General features: G+C 35.2%; 1 protein-coding gene and 1 pseudogene across 2 annotated transcripts in view; one reads left to right on the top strand and one right to left on the bottom strand.

The window, feature by feature from the left end:
* STYX (serine/threonine/tyrosine interacting protein) overlaps positions 1-20,877 on the bottom strand; it is a 48,665-nt gene that overhangs the window by 9,342 nt on the left and 18,446 nt on the right. Inside the window, exons 4-9 of one of the 2 annotated variants that reach the window (XM_018053665.1) lie at positions 17,898-17,995; positions 11,222-11,282; positions 10,784-10,820; positions 10,332-10,371; positions 10,183-10,233; positions 8,446-8,518 (exon numbers count right to left, since the gene is read on the bottom strand). In XM_018053665.1, coding sequence (XP_017909154.1) covers positions 8,446-8,518; positions 10,183-10,233; positions 10,332-10,371; positions 10,784-10,820; positions 11,222-11,282; positions 17,898-17,995 — 360 coding nt within the window. The remainder of the gene's footprint in view (positions 1-8,445; positions 8,519-10,182; positions 10,234-10,331; positions 10,372-10,783; positions 10,821-11,221; positions 11,283-17,897; positions 17,996-20,877) is intronic. The other variant, XM_018053666.1, reaches the window with a different exon arrangement.
* Positions 7,011-8,372, top strand: LOC108636841 (annotated as a pseudogene).

The raw sequence follows: 20,877 nt of genomic DNA, 5'->3' as shown, positions 1-20,877 counted from the left end.
CAGCTTTCTTCATAGTCCAACTCTCACATCCATACATGACCACTGGAAAAACCATAGCCTTGACTAGATGGACCTTTGTTGGCAAAGTAATGTCTCTGCTTTTGAATATGCTATCTAGGTTGGTCATAACTTTCCTTCCAAGGAGTAAGCGTCTTTTAATTTCATGGCTGCAATCACCACCTGCAGTGATTTTGGAGCCCCCCCAAAATAAAGCCTGACACTGTTTCCACTGTTTCCCCATCTATTTCCCATGAAGTGATGGGACCAGATGCCATGATCTTCATTTTCTGAATGTTGAGCTTTAAGCCAACTTTTTCACTCTCCTCTTTCACTTTCATCAAGAGGCGTTTTAGTTCCTCTTCACTTTCTGCCATAAGGGTGGTGTCATCTGCATATCTGAGGTTATTGATATTTCTCCTGGAAATCTTGATTCTAGCTTGTGCTTCTTCCAGCCCAGCATTTCTCATGATGTACTCTGCATATAAGTTAAATAAGCAGGGTGACAGTATACAGCCTTGACGTACTCCTATCAACCTTTGAAACAAAGGATCATCTCCTACTCTTAAAATGCCTTCTTCACTTGACTTCCCAAGCACCAGACCATCCTGGTTTTCTTCCCAATTCTTTGGCCACTCTTTTCAGCCTCCTCTGCTGATTCCCCATCTCCTCAATCTCTACATGTTGGGAGTACATGAAGTTTCTGGTTTTGAAATCCTTCTCTACCCACACTCCCTTCTCTGGTGATCTCACTGAGTTTTAAAGCTTTCAGTAGCATCCATATGCCGAAAACCCCTAGATATAAGGTTCTTTCTCATGAACTCCAGGCTTATGTGCAGACCTGCCCACTATCTAATAGCTCTCTTAACCCTAACATGACCAAAAACGTCTCGATTTTATTCCCTTCAAATTTCATGCAGTTTCTCCTATACAAGAAAGCAACAGTTCCTCTTCCAGCTGTTCAGACTAAAAGGCTTAGAATCATCCCAGTCTCTCTTCTCCAATCCAATAGCAAATTCTGTAAGCTATACTGTCAAGTAAATCCAGAATCTGATCTCTTTTCATCAACAATCACTTCTGTCTAAATCCGTATTTTCTCTTGACTCCCTCCCATCACTCCATAGCCTTGTAACTCATGTACTTGCTTCTGCCCTAACCCCAACAACCCTTACAGTATATACACATGGTATACTACATTTAACACAGATGACCCAGTTATTCCTTCACTTAAAAGTCAAAGGCCTTATTTATAATGGCCTATAAATGCCTATCACGTGGCCCCTTACTTCCCAGGTTTAATCTATTATTACTATTCATTTGCTCACTCTGTTGCAGCTATACTGACCTCCTCACACTTCTTGAAAATACTATGCATACTCCCATCTCAAGGCACTTGCACATATTCCCTCTAACTAGAATGCTTTCCCCCAAGTATCAAAATAGCTCATTCTCTTAATTTCTTCAGGTCTTTGGTCAAATAACATTTTTGCGATAAGGCCTTTCCTGATCACCTTTCAAAAATGCGATTAATGTCACACTTCTTTATATGACCTTAACAGCTCTCTTATTTTTGTCTGTGACCTATGACCATATGATCTACTACTTTTGTGTTGTTGTAGTTTAGTCATTCCGTCATGTCTGACTCTTTGCGACCCAGTGGACTGTAGCCCACCAGGCTCCTCCGTCCATGGGATTTCTCTGGCAAGAATACTGCCATTTCCTTCTCCATGACCTACTATATTTCAGTTTGCTGTTGCTTAGTCGCTCCAGTCGTGTCCGACTGTGCGACCCCATAGACGGCAGCCCACCAGGTTGGTTTACTGTCTAATTCATTAAAATACGTTTTATGAAGTCAGGGATTTCTGTTTTGTTCTCTGCTTTACTGCCACTGCTTATAACAATGTCAAATAAACATCTGATGAAACAGCAAAGCATGGGAAAGGAAAGAAAAGCTTGCCAAAAATCAAGCCAAAAGACAAAAAAACAAAGTTGAAAATAATTACAGAGAAAATGGTAGATATGGAAGAAAAAAAAAAGAAAACAATATAAAATATGTCTCTGGGAGAAAAAAACAGGCAAGTGAAAAAGAACAACAATAGTCAAATACGCATTAGAAGAAAACTTTCTGTATAAAGGAAGATGTGAATCTCTAAGTGGTAGGGCATATTATAACTAAAAGGAAATTAATATAGAGCAATCAAAAAGATATACTTAATAAAGCATCCTATGCTCATCCAGACAACACCTCCTCTTCCCAATCAAGTCTTCTAAGAGGGAGGAGTTTTAAAAATTAGGCTACCTTCAGACTTCTCTGCTGCTGCTAAGTCACTTCAGTCGTGTCCGACTCTGTGCGACCCCACAGACGGCAGCCCACCAGGCTCCCCTGTCCCTGGGATTCTCCAGGCAAGAACACTGGAGTGGGTTGCCATTTCCTTCTCCAACGCATGAAAGTGAAAAGTGAAAGGGAAGTCGCTCAGTCCGACCCTCAGCGACCCCATGGACTTCAGCCTACCAGGCTCCTCTCTCCATGGGATTTTCCAGGCAAGAGTACTGGAGTGGGGTGCCACTGCCTTCTCCGTCAGACTTCTCTAGGGACAATTATTCAATGTTAGGTCTGTGTACAAACTCATAAGAGAAAAAGTATTAATTTTTTTTTAATCTAGCCAATTGCCATTCAAACATAACACAACAGAGCTTCCCTGGTGGTCCAGTGATTAAGACTCCGTACTTCCTCTGCTGGGGCATGGGTTTGATCCCTGGTCAGGCAACTAAGATCCTACATGAAATGCAGTGTGGCCAAAACAAACATAAGAGCAACAGAAAAACATTTTCCAAAATGCTAGGACTTAGTTTCCAAGAACTCTTCTTGAAAATAATGCTCAAACTCCAGGAGTTGAATAAAGAAGCTAGAATCCTATTTAAATATAGAACTCAGCATGAACAATGAGAAAATGCGTTATAGCATAGAATGCAAATATTATAATTTGTAACAATGTAGAAAAAGTAAAATCCAGGAAATGTAACAGGACATAGTTTAAGTGGATTATCCTATATTGCTAAGTAACAAGAGGTATAATATTTAAATATTTTAAGAAGTGTAAGCGGTACCTCCTAGAAGAACTAAGATTAGTATCAACAAAACAGGTTGTGAAGGGGAAGGAAGAAAGTAGAGGTATATAAATTTTTATCTTTTATACTGGAAATCCATTGATAGTTACTTAAATGTGATAACTCAAGGAACATATGTATATACTATAAAGTTAGATTGTGCCCATTAAGTAAACAACTTATAAATTTAAAAAGTATCAAAAGAATACAAACAAAAAATTCATCAATTTGTAGTGAAAAGTTTAAAAAAGATGTATTTTAAGAGAAAGCATGATATGAAAATAAAATGACAGACAAAAGTGTATGTCATTTTTAGTACAAAAATAGTGGGATAAATTCACCTATTGAAGACAAATACAGGTAACAAATCAAAATAACAAAATCCAGCCATAGGGCACATGCAAGAAATCCATGTAAAACAAACTGATTTACAAAGGCGGAAAGAAAAGCAATGAAGAAACTCACAAGGCAAATGCAAACAAAAAAGGATCACAATATTAAGGTTAATTTCAAAGTAAAATAACTGGACAATGAACATATAACTACAATGAAGATCCTACTTGAATTTTATCTACCAAATAATGAAGCACTAAAATTGGCAAAGAAACTAGAGGAATTAAAGAAATAAACAGAAACAGAGCAAAGTGAGTTTCAGTTCACCTCTAAGCCCCCAAAAGATGAAGTGAACAAATACAATGTACCCTCTGTATCCATGAATGCAGAACCCGCAGATACACAGAACTGACTATACTATGCCATTTTATATAAGATTTGGAATCCATGGTGAGGGAGTAGAGGGGTGTGTGTGGCCCTGGAACCAATTCCTCACAGATATAGAAGGATGACTGCAGATTGAATTTTATGCCCTGAAAACAGAGAATATATCTTCTTTTCCAATAGTCATAATAACAACTGTTTATTATACCACAAAACATTTAAAATTTAGTTATATGATTTATAAAGAAAACTCTCAAATACTAAGTAAAAAATAAAATCAAAAGTGAAATGACAGAATATCGAATTATAACAAGAATAAAAATGTTACATAGCAAAATCTATGTACAATATGTAGAATATGGCTAAAGAAATGCTAAGAGGATAATTTACAGTCTTGAATTCTTACTGCTCAGACAGTAAAGGAGACCCGAGCTTGACCCCTGGGTTGGGAGGATCTCCTGGAGAAGGGAATGGCTACCCACTCCCGTATTCTTGTCTGGAGAATTCCAAGAACAGAGGGATATAGTCCATGGGGTTGCAAAGAGTCAGAGACGACTGAGCGACTAAGCAAGCACCTGAGAAAATCCACAAAAGAATAACAGCAGCAGCAGCAAAAACAACAAAAACCTAAGGAAAGCACAAAGCAAGAAGAAATTCAAATACAGAAAAATTATATAAACTAACCAGATCAGGGGGAAAAAGAAAGCACTGATATACCAAATTAGAAAAAAAGAATGAAAAGAATAACCACAGAAATTAGAAGATATCAAAAAATACAAAACATTATTTTCTTCAATTTTATCTCAAATCCAATGAAATTATATAGAAGATTATGAAACCATCCAAAGAGACCTAAACAGTCTACGAAAATCAGACCTAACTATTAACCAAATGAAGAAAGCTGTCCAAGAATTGGTTCACTCTCAAAATACATGAATGAATGAAATAATTAATAACAATTAAACTGAAAAAATCAAGGTCCAGTGATTTCACAGGTACTATATATATATCAAACATTAAGAAGCAGTTAACTCCAATCTAATTTACACTGTTCTAGAGCACTGGTGTCAGAGGTTAAAGTGTCTGCCTGCAATGTGGGAGACCTGGGTTCGATCCCCATGTCAGGAGGATCCCCTGGAGAAGGAAATGGCAACCCACTCCAGTATTCTTGCCTGGAGAATCCCATGGATGGAGGAGCCTGGTAGGCTTGCAGTCCATGGGGTCGCAAAGAGTTGGACACGACTGAGCAGCTTCACTCATAGATCACATAAAGAGAAGGCAAGTTTTCATTTTAAAAATGAGAAAACCATGACAGACACTCTAACCAGAAGATGGTAGTACAGAAAAAAAAATTATAAACCAGTTTCACTTATTCAACTAACTCCAAAATCTTAAAAAAAAAAAAATTTTTTTTTGACATACAGAATCTAGCAACACATTAATGGAATATAGTCTACCATAACAAAGTGAGATTCATTTGTGAATCAAAATGATTCAAAATTAACAAGTCCAACATAATGTGATTCAATTCATCATATTAATGACTTAAAGGATGAAACTAGTCATTTCATAAAAAATTGTTTTAAGTTAAAAATCAGTATCTATTTCTGATAAAAAACCTTTTAAATATGCACAAGCAAATACTCACTGAAACACACACACACAGTGCAATAATAAAAGCAATGACACTGAAATCAAGAATAAAGTACGAATATCACACCACTATTACTTATCAAATTGTTCTGATACAATGACCATCAAAGTGAGAAAGAAAAAAAATCAGAAAAGAGGCAAAATTATTATGATTTGAAGATGAAAATGTAGGACAATCAACTGGAAAATTCTTTAGAATTGGTCCTAGAGTTTAGTAAGATTGCCAATTGAAAACATAAACAGCTTTCCTATAAACAAATAAGTAATTAGAAACATACTAGAAAGAAATTTGAAAAAACAATTTTAATTATAATGGAATAAAAGAAAATAGCTAGGAATAAATTTCATAAAAAATACATATATTTTATACAATGAAAACTTTAAAACACTAAAGGACACAGAAATTGACTTGAATAAATGGAACATACTCTTAGAAACATACTCTTTGGAAAATTTAAAGGTGTCAATTCTTTCTGCACCCTTTCCAGTAAAGTTCACACCACAAAATACGTGTTAAGAACTTGGCAGGAAAATTTCAGAACATTAAGGAGGAAATCTTGATTAAATTACTTAATATAAGTAATACAGACTATTTACAAATATTATAGCATTTAAAACTTTGATACAAAGGCAGAAATAAGCAGATCAATGGAACAAAATACAAAGTCAGAAATAGACTCAAGTGTGGATTTAGAATTTGGTATATAATAAAAATGGCATTTCAAATCATTAGCTGTGCTGTGCTTAAGTTGCTCAGTCATGTCCAATTCTTTGCGATCCCATGCACTGTATGTAGCTCATCAGGCTACTCTGTCCATGGAGATTCTCCAGGCAAGAATAATGGAGTGGGTTGCCATGTCCTCCTCCAGGGGATCTTCCCAACCCAGAGATCAAACTCAAGTCTCCTGCATTGCAGGTGGATTCTTTACTATCTGAGCCAGGAGGGAAGCCTTCAAATCACTGGCTACAGATAAATTTTCTACAAAGAATCTTTACAAACCAATGAGAAAAAGACCAACAACCTATTAGAAAAATGGGCTAACTATAAGCACTTGTCACTTTTACCACTATGACAACAATGATCCAAAAGTTTCATAAAACACTTTAGCTATTGGTATTGATTAGGTATGCGTAAGCAGGTACTCTTTGATTCCCGGAGTCTTTTTAAAGGCAATTCAGCAACATCAACTTTCAAATGCCCTCTGACCCAGCAATTCTACTCTGATCAATTATCTTACAGGTACATTCACACATAGGACATTCTTTCCAATGTTATTTAAAATCATGAAAGACTGGAAACAACTTAAAGCCCTATGTATAAGGAACTGGTCACATAAAACTGTGAAACACACACACAAATATTATGGAGGTAGAGCTATATATGATCTTCAAAATATACTATTAAGGAGACTTACTTTTCAAGTATTCTTCTTAAGCATTACTGAATTTTTATTTTTTTATTCATGACCTATTTTTCTCTTTTTAAAATGAAATAAAAACTAAAAGTGAATTAAAAATAAAAATGGATTTTCAGTTTTGGTTTCGCCCGGTGGGTCGGCGGAGGCCAGGCTTGTGGGTGGCCAGAGTAGGGGTTCGGATCCCGGCCGCAAGATTTCTGATCATGATTGTTAAAGTGAGTCTGCGGAAGCAAACACCCAGTGACTTCCTGAAGCAAATCATCGGGCAATCAGTTGTTGTGAAATTAAATTCAGGAGTGGATTATCGAGGGGTCCTGGCTTGCCTGGATACATGAATATAGCCTTGGAGCAGACAGAGGAGTATGTAAATGGACAGCTGAAGAACAAGTACGGGGATGCGTTTATCCGAGCAAACAATGTGTTGTATATAAGTACACAGAAGAGGAGGATGTGAAGACACCAAGACACAGTACTTTTCATACCGAGATATATTTTTTGTCAAGTTTTTTGTTTCTTCTGTCATATAATTTTTCCTGTTTTGAAATAGTTGGTGATTTCCCACTGACACATGATTGAGATAAATGTGTAAAATTGTGGATTTATGCAAAGAGTTCTTCCATATTTAAGTTGCAGTCATTTTTTTTTCTTTTACCTCTATGTCAGCGTGCAGAAAGCAAAAAGATTTTTTTTTTAAACTGGAAAGAAAATTTTTTTCTTCCTACATGGAAGTTTCCAAGCAACGCCATTTGATCTGACTGCTTTGCTTATGGGACTGACCGAAATGATGGATGTGAGGTTAATTTAAACACTGTAGAGATGGCAAAAAATAAATAAAAATAATAAAAAATAAAATAAAAATGAAGTAAATAAAGTTTGGTAACTAACACATTTTGTAGTGCTCTTAATGTTTCAATGTAAGATTTATTCCTGCATAACTGGATGCAATCAGCCAGAGCACATTCTTTGACTTACGATTTTTCATCTTGGAAAAAATTAATCAGATAATCCACAGGTTTACTTTCTTTTTAGTGTATCTTCTACACATCATCAAAGTGTGAAAGAACACGGAGAAGATAAAGCATATAAAACAGAAAAAGCTGCTACATGTAACACACTTTGAACCAAACTTCTCTTATGCTTTGTATGTAATCAAAATAGAGGGAAAATGGAGGACACGTCTAAGATCAACTGTTTTACTTTAGATTTAACAATGTGCTTTTAATCCTTTTTTTCTTGTCAATGGCAGCTTTAAAAAAATACTTTTAAATAGATTCAAACTTGAACAAAGAAATTAGTCAGATTATGGCAATTTTTAAGTATTTACCAAGTACTACAACTAAATTATAGGAATACAAGCTTTTAATTATCATATTTTCTGACTGCCTTATTGGAGAAAGAAATGGCAACCCACTCCAGTGTTCTTGCCTGGAGAATCCCAGGGACGGGGGAGCCTGGTGGGCTGCCGTCTATGGGGTCGCACAGAGTCGGACACGACTGAAGTGACTTAGCAGCAGCAGCTGACTGCCTTAACGAGGAAAAAGAGAGAAGTTACCTGAAGTTGATGGACAAATCCAGCATTAGGATTAATACAAAATCTTCTTTCTTGAACATAAGCAAATGCATCTCTGAAAACAAAAAACATAGGAAAACTAAGGCAGTAACATTATTTCATGAATTAATCTCAATTTTCCCAGAATTTATCTAAAGTAGGAACTTACCTAACAATTTACCTAAAACAGAAAATCATAATCAGACAGCTTGTACTACAGAGAGGTAGTGAACTGCAGTGGGAAAATCCTTTGCTTCCCAGCTGTGTTCTAGGGGATACTTTTCAACTTCTCTAAGCTTTATTTTTTTCATGTGTAACTTGGGGATCATAACAATTCCTATCTTTAAGCACTACTGTGAATATGGAAGATAGTAAGTATAACATATCGTGTATAGCATGTGTCACACACACTACATGCTCAGATTTTATTACTGGTTAAATTAGAAACATATGGACTTCCTTGTGTTGTTGAGATAAAAGTGTCCAGAAGTGTATCTGGCATCTGGCAGAGACCCAATAAATAGAAGTTATTTTCACTAGTATTGCTGACATGGCACCAAATAATAAAAATATATATATAAAACAAAATCTACCAAGCATTAATCTTTTCAATGAAATAAACACAAAACAGTTGTATTCAAATAATATTTAAGAACACCTTTAAGCAAACTTTTCCATTATAATTTTAAGATAAAAATACCAAATGAACTAAAAGATCTGAATGTCCACTATGTGTCAGGCATGTGGATCCAATGTTGAACATAGCTCAAATGGACAAGGTTAACGGAGTACACAGCATAAGAACGGAAGGTTGATACAGGCATGTCATGTGAAGTTTCACTGGCCACATTTAGAATTATTAAGGATCAGAAACCTCTGAGAGCTTTTTAGGGTAAGGTGAAATATGATTTATCTTTTGAAACAATCAGTGTGAAGAACAGAACAGACTAGAGGAAAGAAAACAGAAGACCACTAAGATGATAACTATTGGAAGAGCTTGTATTATGGAGATTAAATAATGAGACATGACTAGAGCTTGATTAGGGTGATTCAATAATGAGAAAGAGCCAGAATCAAGGAATATTTTAGGACATAAAACAGAATTTGGTAATGGATTAGTCTGGGACATGAGTGAAAGAGTATCAATGACTACAGTAGATTTGTAACTTGTACAAGACACTCTAAGAAAGGAAATACTGTACATTGGCCAGCTTTGTTTTAGGGTGAAAAGCACATTAGCCTCTCTCTCCCTTTCATCTATGCAATATGCTTGGAAAAGATGATTTTGCATAAAACAAATAATAAATTGTGAATAGGCAATAAAACAATTAAGCAATTTTTCACCCAACTACTGTTAAAGGAAAACATAATAAATTAACCTTTTAAACAAGGAAAGCAATTACATCTTTGTCTAATAAGAATTTTAAAACTTAGATTAACCAATTTCCTAGTAGTAAGCAACCAGTTTTCCATGGGTAACTCCAACTGTAATTATCTTGGGTTTTTAAAATAATAAAACAACTAGCTTCATAAAGTAACAAAATAGCCCAAGTGGATCTACAAGGCAGATAGGCTACAGAGGTTAAGAGACTAATCACAGGATAAGAGGGCCTCATTAATCAACCATAACTATATGACAAAAATCAGTAGATTATTGACTTCTAGTGCCCAAATTGTCTCCGTTAAGCTTCATTTTAATGAGAATTTAAACTGTGGCTAGGTTTCAGAATACTTTCTTACCTGTACTTCATTCCAAATGTTTCCATAATGTATGCAATAACAAAGGCAGCACTAAAGAGGGGGAAAATATTTTAGAAAAAAAAAACAAAACAGAAAACATACTCATTAATTAAATGCTGGAGAAAGAAAGATTATTGCTAACATCATACCTCCTGGAGATCCCTGCATTCCCATGGACAAGAACTTTTCCTGAAAAACAAGAAATAGTTATTCTGATAGAAAGATACCTGATGCAGCAGCTAAAATATACTGAAACCATGTATCATACCACAGTAAAATAAATCTTGAGCATTTTATGTATTCTGCATACACAACTTGGATACTTACTAATTTTCAAATCCTTGAATTTATTTATATTAACTGTGTGGAAACTACAATAGACTTTTAGAGTAAAAAGATTTAAAGCTGACAACATGAAAATAGTTCTATAGAGATATTTAAGAAAGTCTATCCAAATAAAATAAGTTTTGGGAAATTTGGAAAGTCTATTATACATAATTATAATTTTCATATTCTTCATTTAAGACAAATACTAAAAATTAACTATAATGAATAATTTCCTAAAAATAAACATAAGTTAAATGAAAGAAAAATTATTTACCTCCACTTTGTAAGCTCTCATCAATAAATTCTTTTGTCTGAAGGAAAAAGACAGTGTGTTATAATAAAACACAGAGTAACATAAGCATACAATACAAACATATATACATAATGAAACAAAATATACTGAAAATATTTTCCTAATTTATATGAATAAAAATTACCTTACATCAAAAATTTCCAAAATGCTACAGATATAATTATTATAAGTTTAAATATTATTTTGCATTTAAGAAATCTGAAATACAATTTCTCAAATATTTGGAGATCATAAAAAAGATTTTTAAAATAGTCAATTTTCTTTAAAATACAATCCCACAATTTTCAGACATTACAAATAATAGCAGTATAGGAGAAAATCATGTTTCATTAAGTTTTAAAAGCACAATTAAGAAAGCAAATCATAAATATTAAATGATATTAAAATACTGTTACTTACCATGGGGAAAAAACGTATTATATTTTCAACCGGATTATCTGCAATATCCAAGACTAAATATCTGAAAATAGAATATTGTATGATTAAGCACACTTTCAGATAAAACTCTTCATATATAAAAAATACAAAAATTTCTTGACAACCATGAAAATAACTTTCAAAATGTCATATTCCCAAGGACCAAGCCATATATTTTGTAATGTTTGAAGGCACAGCAATTAAAGCCTTAAAGAACAGTTAACACATTAACATTTCTCTGATATGTATATTAAAAAAGTCTATCTTCTTAAAATAGAAAAATCATAAACAGGAAGAAATTTTCCTCTAGATCAAAGTAGACCTAGAAAATAAAGACAAAAATTGCCTATTTTCTCCTCTTTGTTATTCTTCTATTCCTAGCAACTTCCCTAAGACTAGAAGAGTTTTCTTTGGATGGCCCTGCCACCCTTCCTCACAACCCTACAGAGGACAATTCAGAGACAGACCAAAGCCTGAGAGAGAAAAAACTAATGGAAATAGAATGCAGCAGTCTGACAGAGCCGTGAGTCAAACATTCATTGTTTGAACTAACCTACAACAGAGCAACAAGCAACCCAAAGACCGTCTGTCCTCAAATTTTACACCTTGAAAAACATTTAAAATAAGTCATTTCAATATACAAGCCTTACTTTATCTTGTGAAAAACTGCCATTTCTGGAAATCTGCTGGCAGTTCAGTGGTTAGGACTCGGTGCTTTCACTGTTGGGGACAGGGTTCTATCCCTGGTTGGGAAACTAAGATCCTGCAAGCCTTGTCATACAGCCTCAACAACCACTCCCCTCACCCCACCTCCAGCCAAAAAAACAAAGAAACTTTCATTTCTAATCCATCCAAGACGATCTGTTTATTAACACAACTTACTTAGTTAAGTAATTGAGTTATAACATTAAAATGTAAAGTCAATATTGCTTTAATAGTTACTTTGGTGGTAGCAACTTCAATAAATTCAGGACTTATCACAGAAAAGCTATACCCAGGACATTTTGGCACTAAAAACAAAAATTAGAAAGGTATAGTATGGCACTTTAAAATATAACACTGTCATTTTCTTTAATATATACAAGTCTAGATGTGTGTATACATGATGTGCATGCAATCGCGCACTGTAAGTTGCTTCAGTTGTGCCCAACTCTCTGCCACCCTATGGACTGTAGCCCACCAGGCTCCTCTATCCATGGGGATTCTCCAGGCAAGGGTACTAGAGTGGGTTGCCATGCCCTCCTCCAGGGGACCTTCCTGACCCAGGGATCGAACCTGCGTCTCCTATGTCTCCTGCATTAGCAGGTGGGTTCTTTACCACTAGTGCCACCTGGGAAGCCCATGTATACATGAAACATACGTAACACAAAAAATTTAGAAGGAAATTTAACAAAATGTTAAAGTCAAGCTCCTCTGGGTTGTGGAATTATGGATGGCTTTTAAAATATTTTTCTTGGTGTCATTCTGTATTTTCATAAATATGTATAAAGAACAAGTGTATCTTCTGCAATTAGAAAAAAATCAATCTATTTCATTTTAGATTACATGCAATCCCCTTTTTAAAACTAATTTTCTTTAACTGAAAAATGTGTAGATCCCAGATCCTAAATTTCCCTTCCCAGAAGTAACCACTGTCAAGTTTCTAGTCTGTCAGTCTAGAAATTTCCTACACATCTACAAGAATAATGCCTAATTACTGCACATACTTTAAACACTGTGAGAGCACACACGTGGCTCTGCACCTTGTTTCCTTCATGCAATAAATCGTAAAGATTAGTCTATATCAGCACATACACAAATATTTCATTCTTTTTCATGACTACATAGTCTATTATGTATTCACACAATATATTTTAGAATATCTTACACTGAGGGACATTCAGGTTGTTTTCATTTTTAAAAAAATAAAGCAGAACATTAAAAGACTTTTAACATATATGATTTTATACAAATACTTCTAGAATGATATCCAAAGAAGAGTTAACAGTACCTGCCTCCTAGCTAGGGATAAATCAGGTAGTTGGGTTTAGGGAAGGAAAGAAATTTTTCCTCTCATACCTTTATGACCCTTTAGTCTTTGTATCATGTGTAATATATGCTTTACTTTTTAAGTGAAGCTAAAATAAAGAACATTAAAAACCATCAGACGTGCACAGGGATGACCCAGAGAGATGTTATGGAGAGGGAGGTGGGAGGGGAGGTTCATGTTTGGGAACGCATGTACACCCGTGGTGGATTCATGTCAATGTATGGCAAAACCAATACAGTACTGTAAAGTAAAATAAAGAAAAAAAAAAAAATCAGACACTCAACCTCATCATTTTAAGATAAATGTGAAAGCCAAACTAAAACTACACAACACAACTTTTACTCCAGGAGATCACAAGGCTGAAGAGCAATTTATTTACTCCAGATCAGGTGGTGAAGGGGCTTGCAATAAGGCAATGAAGCTACCAGCGAGGCCATGCAGGGCTAACCAAGACAGACGGGTCGTAGTGAAGAGTTCTGACAAAATGTGGTCCACTGGAGGAGGAAAAGGCAAACCACTCCAGTGTTTCTGTCAGGAGAACCCCACGGACAGTATGAAAAGACAAAAAGATATGACACCAGAAGACGAGCCTCCAGGTTAGATGTCCAATATGTTACTGGGGAAGAGCAGAGGGCAATTACTAATAGCTCCAGAAAGAATAAAGTGGCTGGGCCAAAGTGGAAATGACACTCAGTTGTGGATGTGTCTGGTAGTGAAAGTCAAGTCCAATGCCATAAAGAACAATACTGCATAGGAACCTGGAATATTAAGTCCATGAATCAAGGTAAACGGGACACGGTCAAGCAGGAGATGGCAAGATTGAACACTGACATCTTAGGAATCAGTGAACTAAAATGGACTGGAATGGGTGAATTTAATTCAGATGACCATTATATCAACTACTATGGGCAAGAATTCCTTAGAAGAAATGAAGGAACCCTCATAGTCAAAAAGAGTCCAAACTGCAGTACTTGGGTGCAGCCTCAAAAATGACAGAATGATCCTGCTTCGTCCCCAAGGCAAGCCATTCAACATCAGTAATCCAAATCAATGCCCTAACCACTGATATTGAATAAGCTGAAGACAACCAGTTCTACAAAGACCTGCAACACTTCCTAGAACTAACACCAAAAAATGATGTCCTTTTCACCATAAGGGACTGGAATACAAAAGTAGGGAATCAAGAGATACCCAGAATAACAGACAAGTTTGGCCTTGGAGTACAATATGAAGCATGGCAAAGGCTAAAAGAGTTTTGCCAAGAGAACACACTGGTCATAGTAAACACCCTTTTCCAAAAACCCAAGAGATGACTCTACACATGGACATCACCAGATAGTTAACACCAACATCATACTATGTTCTTTGCAGCTGAAAACGGAGAAGGTCTATACAGTCAGCAAAAACAGGACCTGGAACTGACTGTGGCTCAGATTATGAGTTCCTTATCGCAAAATTCAGGTTTAAATTGAACAAAGTGGGGAAAACCATTAGGCCATTCAGTTATGACCTAAATCAATTCCCTTATGAATATACAGTGAGGTGACAAATAGATTCAAGGGATTAGATCTGGTGGACAGAGTGCCTGAAGAACTATGGATGGAGGTTCATGACATGGTACAAGAGGCAGTAACCAAAACCATCTCAAAGAAAAAGAAATGCAAGAAGGAAAAGTGGTTGTCTGAGGAGGCTTTACAAATAGCTGAGGAAAGAAAAGAAGTGAAAGGCAAGGAAGAAAGGTATATCCAACTGAATGCAGAATTTCAGAGAATAGCAAAGAGAGATAAGAAAGCCTTCTTCAATGAACAGTGCAAAGAAAGAGAGGAAACAACAGAATGGGAAAGACTAGAGATCTCTTCAGGAAAACTAGAGATATCAAGGCAACATTTCACACAACAATGGGCACGATAAAGGACAGGAACTGTAAGGACCAAACCAAAGCAGAAGAGATTAAGAAGAGGTGGCAAGGATACACAGAAGAATTATACAAATAAGGTCTTAATAACCTGGATATCCACGATGGTATGGTCACTCACCTAGAGCAGGATATCCTGGAGTGTGAAGTAAAGTGGGCTAAGGTAGCATTACTAAGAACAAAGCTAGTAGTGTGTGTTAGTTGCTCAATTATGTTCAACTCTCTGAGACCCCATGGACTGCAGCCTGCCAGGCTCCTCTATCCATGGAATTCTCCAGGCAAGAATACTGGAGTAGGTTGCCATTCTTTTCTCCAGAGGATCTTCCCAACCCAGGGATCAAACCTGCGTCTCTTGTATCTCCTGCTTTGGGAGGCAGGTTCTTTACCACTAGTGTCACCTGGGAAGCTCAAAGCTAGTAGAAGTGATGGAATTCCAGGTGAGCTATTTAAAACCCTAAAAGATGATGCTGTTAAAGTGCTGCACTAAATATGTCAGCAAATTTGGAAAACTCAGCAGTGGTCACAGGACAGTAAAAGGTCAGTTTTCATTCCAATTTCAAAGAAGGGTAATGCCAAAGAATGCTCAAACTACCATACAATTGTGCTCATTTCACATGCTAGTAAGGTTATGCTCAAAATCCTTCACACTAGGCTTAAACAGTATATGAACTGAGAATTTCCAGACATACAAGCTGAATTTAGAAAAGGCAGAGGAACTGGAGATCAAACTGACAACATTTACTGGATCATGGAGAAAGCAAGGGAGTTTCAGAAAAAACATCTATTTCTACTTCTTTAAATTTTGACTGTGTGGATCACAGCAAACTGTGGAAAATTCTTGAAGAGATGGGAATACAAGACCACCTTACCTGCCTCCTGAGAAACCTGTATATAGGACAAGAAGCAATAGTTAGAAATGGACATGGAAAAGCTGATTGGCTCAAAACTGGAAAAGGAGACAACAAGGCTGTATACTGTCACCCTGATTATCTAACTTATATGTAGACTACATCAAGTGAAATGTGGGGCTGGATGAATAACAAGCTGGAACCAAGATTGCCAAGAGAAATGTCACAATCTCAGATATGCAGATGATACCACTCTAATGGCAGGAAGTGAAGAGGAACTAAAGGGCCTGTTAATAAGGGTGATAGAGGAGAGTGAAAAAGTTGGCTTAAAACTCAACATTCAAAAACTAAGATCATGGCATCCAGTTCCATCATTTCATGGCAAATAGAAGGGGAAAAAGTGAAAGCAGTGACAGATTTTATTTTCTTGGAGTCCAAAATCACTGCATGGTGTGGTGACCACAGCCATGAAATTAAAAGACACTTGCTCTTTGGAAGAAGAGTTACAACAAACCTAGACAGCGTATTAAAAAGCAAAACCATCATTTTGCTGACAAAGGTCCCTATAGTCAAAGCTATATTTTTTCCAGTAGTTATATACATATATGAAAGTTGAACCTTAAAGGCGGCTTAGCACTGAAGAACTGATGCTTTCTAACTGCAGTGCTGGAGAAGACTCTTGAGAGTCCCTTGGACTGCAGGGAGATCAAACCAGTCAATCCTAAAAAACCTCAATCCTGAATATTCATTGGAAGGACTGATGCTGAAGCTGTATCTCCAATACCTTGGCTATTTAATGCGAAGAGCTGACTTACTGGAAAAGACTCTGATGCTGGGAAAGATTGAAGGCAAAGGGACAAGGGGGCAGCAGAGGATTAGATGGTTAAGATAGCACCACTAACTCAATGGACATGAATCTGAGCAAACTCCAGTAGACAGTGGAGGACAGGGCAGCCTGAGTGCTACAGTCCATGGACTGCAAAAAGTCAGACATGAACTAGCAAATGAACAAGACTGGAAAAAATTAAAAATATTTTATAATTCTATCTGAGAGAGATACCAAGGAAGGAGTCACTGTCATTCACTTTGCACTAGGAATGCAAACTGATGCAACTCACTGGAGGGCAATTTGTAACATCTATTAAAATTTAAATGCTCACATTCTTTAATCTAGTCATTCTACTACAAATTTATCCTATTGATATATTCACATATGAATTAAATGACATAGAGGGATAGTCACTATATTAGCAAAAGTCTGGAAACAATCTAAATGTCTAACAATAGGAGATAGTTTGAACAGATTTTAGTGGAGTAATACAATAGATTACTGTCTACTTAAAAAGAATAACACAGGAGTTCTCTGGCGGGCTAGTGGTTAGTATTCTAGGCCGTCACTGATGTGGCCCAGTTGGTCAGGGAACTGAGGTTCTACTAGCCAGAAGATGCAATGAAAAAAAAAAAAAAAAGAGAAGAATGTAGCTAAGTAATAATATGAAGCAATCTCCAAAATACATAATTTTTTTTTAAAAAGCCTAAGTTGATCTGTGAATATATATGTAACATAACTCCAGAAAGATACTCAAAAAGAAGTAACAATGGATACTTGTAGAGAGGGGAATTGACTATTTATAGGACAGGAATAGGGAAACTATTTTTCAGTACACATTCTTTTGAACATTTAGAATTCTACATTATGTGCATAAATTACTTATTTAAAATATTTATTCTTTAAATGATGTACTGTATGACCCATCTTTATAAGACATATATATACAAAGTTCAATATAATAAAATCAACTTAAAATAAAACATTACATGTTTGATACCCATAACATTTTTATACGTTACATCAACAATTCTTACCTAAATAATTGTTGAAAGTTGGGTTTAATAAAGTTTGCTTCAATATTTTGTCGTATACATATTACATGAGTTATTCCATGTTTCTGTAGTATAGGTAGCTATTTAAAAAAAGAGAGAAATAGTTTGAAATACAAAACTTCATCTTACTGTAATAGAGATTTGAAAATGCACAGGACTCAACTTTATAGTTAATACAGCCACATCTGAGCTTTAAATACAAGGAATCAAAGCTAATTTCATAACAACATGCTTGAAGTCATCAGCAAAATATTTCAATGATTCAAGACAAATACACTACATGTTCTCAAAAGGCTTATAGAATTATTTTATATCTATAATTTTAGAGCTTGATATGACCTTAAAGATAATTTATTTGGGAAACAATACTCTACCTTCATTATACATATTAACCCTTTGACCTTTATATTATGTATAACATACTTTATTTATAATTTACATTTATACACTCTTTATTATTTATTTTTAATACTATATAGTGGTTAAAGGCATGGGCTACATACAGAGTCATGAGCTATGGAGGCCAAGCTCTAGATCCCAGCTCTGCTAATGACCTGAGCACTGTGGCTCAATTTTCTCACGTGAAAACTAGGAAAACAATACCTATTCACTGAATAGTTGTAAGAATTCTGTAAGATAATCTTTGGCATAGAGACTGGGACACATAGCAAGTATTTTTAGTAAATGGCAGTTATACATATTGGCTACATTTCTTATTTATTAGAGAGAACTACTCTAACATAAAGTTATTCAACATTTCTGACCTAGTTAATAGCAGTGCTGGAGCCCAAATCTCTAGACTGCTCTCTGCATCTCCCAGGAAGTACAGTTTTTCTATTTTAAGCCAGAATTAATTTATACAATTCACAAAAACTAACTTCTAGGGTTTAAAAATTCTCCTAAAGTTAAAACTGGCAACTCCAAATTATTCTGTGATGCTTTGTGGCTCTATATTTAAAGAAATTTAACATGATAACTCTAAAAACTGTAAGTTTTTATTTGTACGTGACTATAGGTTTCAGTGAAATTTACAGACAACATGTTATTTATATAGTTAGAATATATATGCCACGAGAATAAGGACTTTGTTCACTGATTTACACTATGTATAAAGCAGTGCCTGGAACATAGTTGTTGTTCAATTATTACATGTTCAAGAAATGAATGAACAAATCATGAAGAATCAGAATTATTAATAAGCCTGTGTTTTCTATTTTCAGTTTATAATCCTATATATTTAATTCCCTTTCTCTATTAATAGAACAGCAATACTAATAATTCATGGAAAAAGTTAAAGAATAATTTCTACCTGTTACAGATCGAATGCTTGTGTCTCCCTAAAATTCCTATGTTGAAGCCCTAAACTCAAAGGTAATGATATTCGTTTCTGGGGCCTTTGGGAGGTAATTAGATATAAATGAGGCTATGAGGTGGAGCACCCATGCTGGAATTAGTGCTCTTACAAGAGGAAGAGGCATCAGAGCTTCATCCCTCTGCCATGTGAGACTACCTCAAGAAGGAAGCAAACCTTTGAAGAGGGCCCTCACCAAAACCTAACCATGACGGCGCCCTCATCTCAAACTTCCCAGCCTCTAGAACCATGAGAAATAAATGTCTGTGGCTGAGACCATCCACTCGATGGTATTTTATTATAGCAGCTTAAGCCAAGAAAATGTGGTTTCTAAATGTTAATTTTTGCAGCAAAATTATGTCTGGCATAGATTACAGTTCAGTTATCTTTGTATTTCCTGAGTACATCCTGAGATAGGGGAAAGGAGGTTAAGAATTTGGCAGGATTAATAATAAATCAATGTTCCATATTCACATTTAGAAAACCCCCAAAGTGAATTCAGTATTCATTCCTTTGTCTATCACTGATCTCTGATATATGAACTTTTCATACCTACTCATTAATATGAGAAACTACAAGACATATATAATCAAGGATAAAACCTGTTTGTTTTATCAAGCTTGGAAGGCACATTAGATTACCAAGTAAAAACAAACCTTAAGACGGAACCCAAATATAACAGCACACAAAATATTTTTTTTTTAGTTTTCAACAGACTTTTATTTATACAAAGCAAACTATAACCTTATCTCATACCTGCAAACAGAAAAAATTTTATAAAAAGAAACAGTTCACTACCTACAAAGACCCTAAATATATCCCTTTTATTAAAACTGTATTTGAATGTAATAAAAGATAGGCCAAACTAAATGAGTTTATTAGGAGCTTATTCCTTAAGGTTTCTTTATTTCTATTATTCTTCTGATGTTACTGTTTTATATGATGATATGAAAAGAAATATGGGCTGAACTATAATGATTTATGGTGGAAAATAATCAAATTTTGCCATTGAAGCTTTTCTTCAGTCTAATGAGACCACAGCAAAGTTAGGGGGGAAGAGGTTTTGAGACAACGTATCTGTAAACAAATACTTACAAATTAATATGACAAAGAGTATAATACGTATATTTATAAAGCACAGTGAGAATACCAAAAGCATATAGTCTCAAATCATTCTGAACCCCAGTATTTGTGAGTATTACATTATTTGGGCAATAACTTTGTTTTTACAAAGTAGATCTATAGTTATAAAGTCTACAGTTATCTACTATATCTTTTTCTAAGTACTTATTTAGATAAATATTTTTATCAACATCCCACCTTCTCAACTTAGTTGCAGGCCATCAAATTACCACTATTACTCTTAGATATGACTCAACAGTCAAAAAGCTTTCCAGTTCCAAAATGAATGACATTAACTTATCAAATTATTTCAAAAAAAGTTTTTAATTCTAAGGTTTTTAAAAAACCTATTCAGGTATCAAACCGACTTCTAAATAGGCAGGGTATTAGGGAAAACATTTGTGATATAATGTTTTATATTATAATTCAAAGAGAATTAGCATTAACATAATTCATAGGGCTGAATCCTCTAGGAATTGGTAACAACAC

This window comes from Capra hircus, chromosome 10 (assembly GCF_001704415.2).
Source record: "Capra hircus breed San Clemente chromosome 10, ASM170441v1, whole genome shotgun sequence".
NCBI lineage: Eukaryota > Metazoa > Chordata > Mammalia > Artiodactyla > Bovidae > Capra > Capra hircus.
Note: the sequence above shows the minus strand (reverse complement) of the source record. Positions and strands in the feature narration are given on the sequence as shown.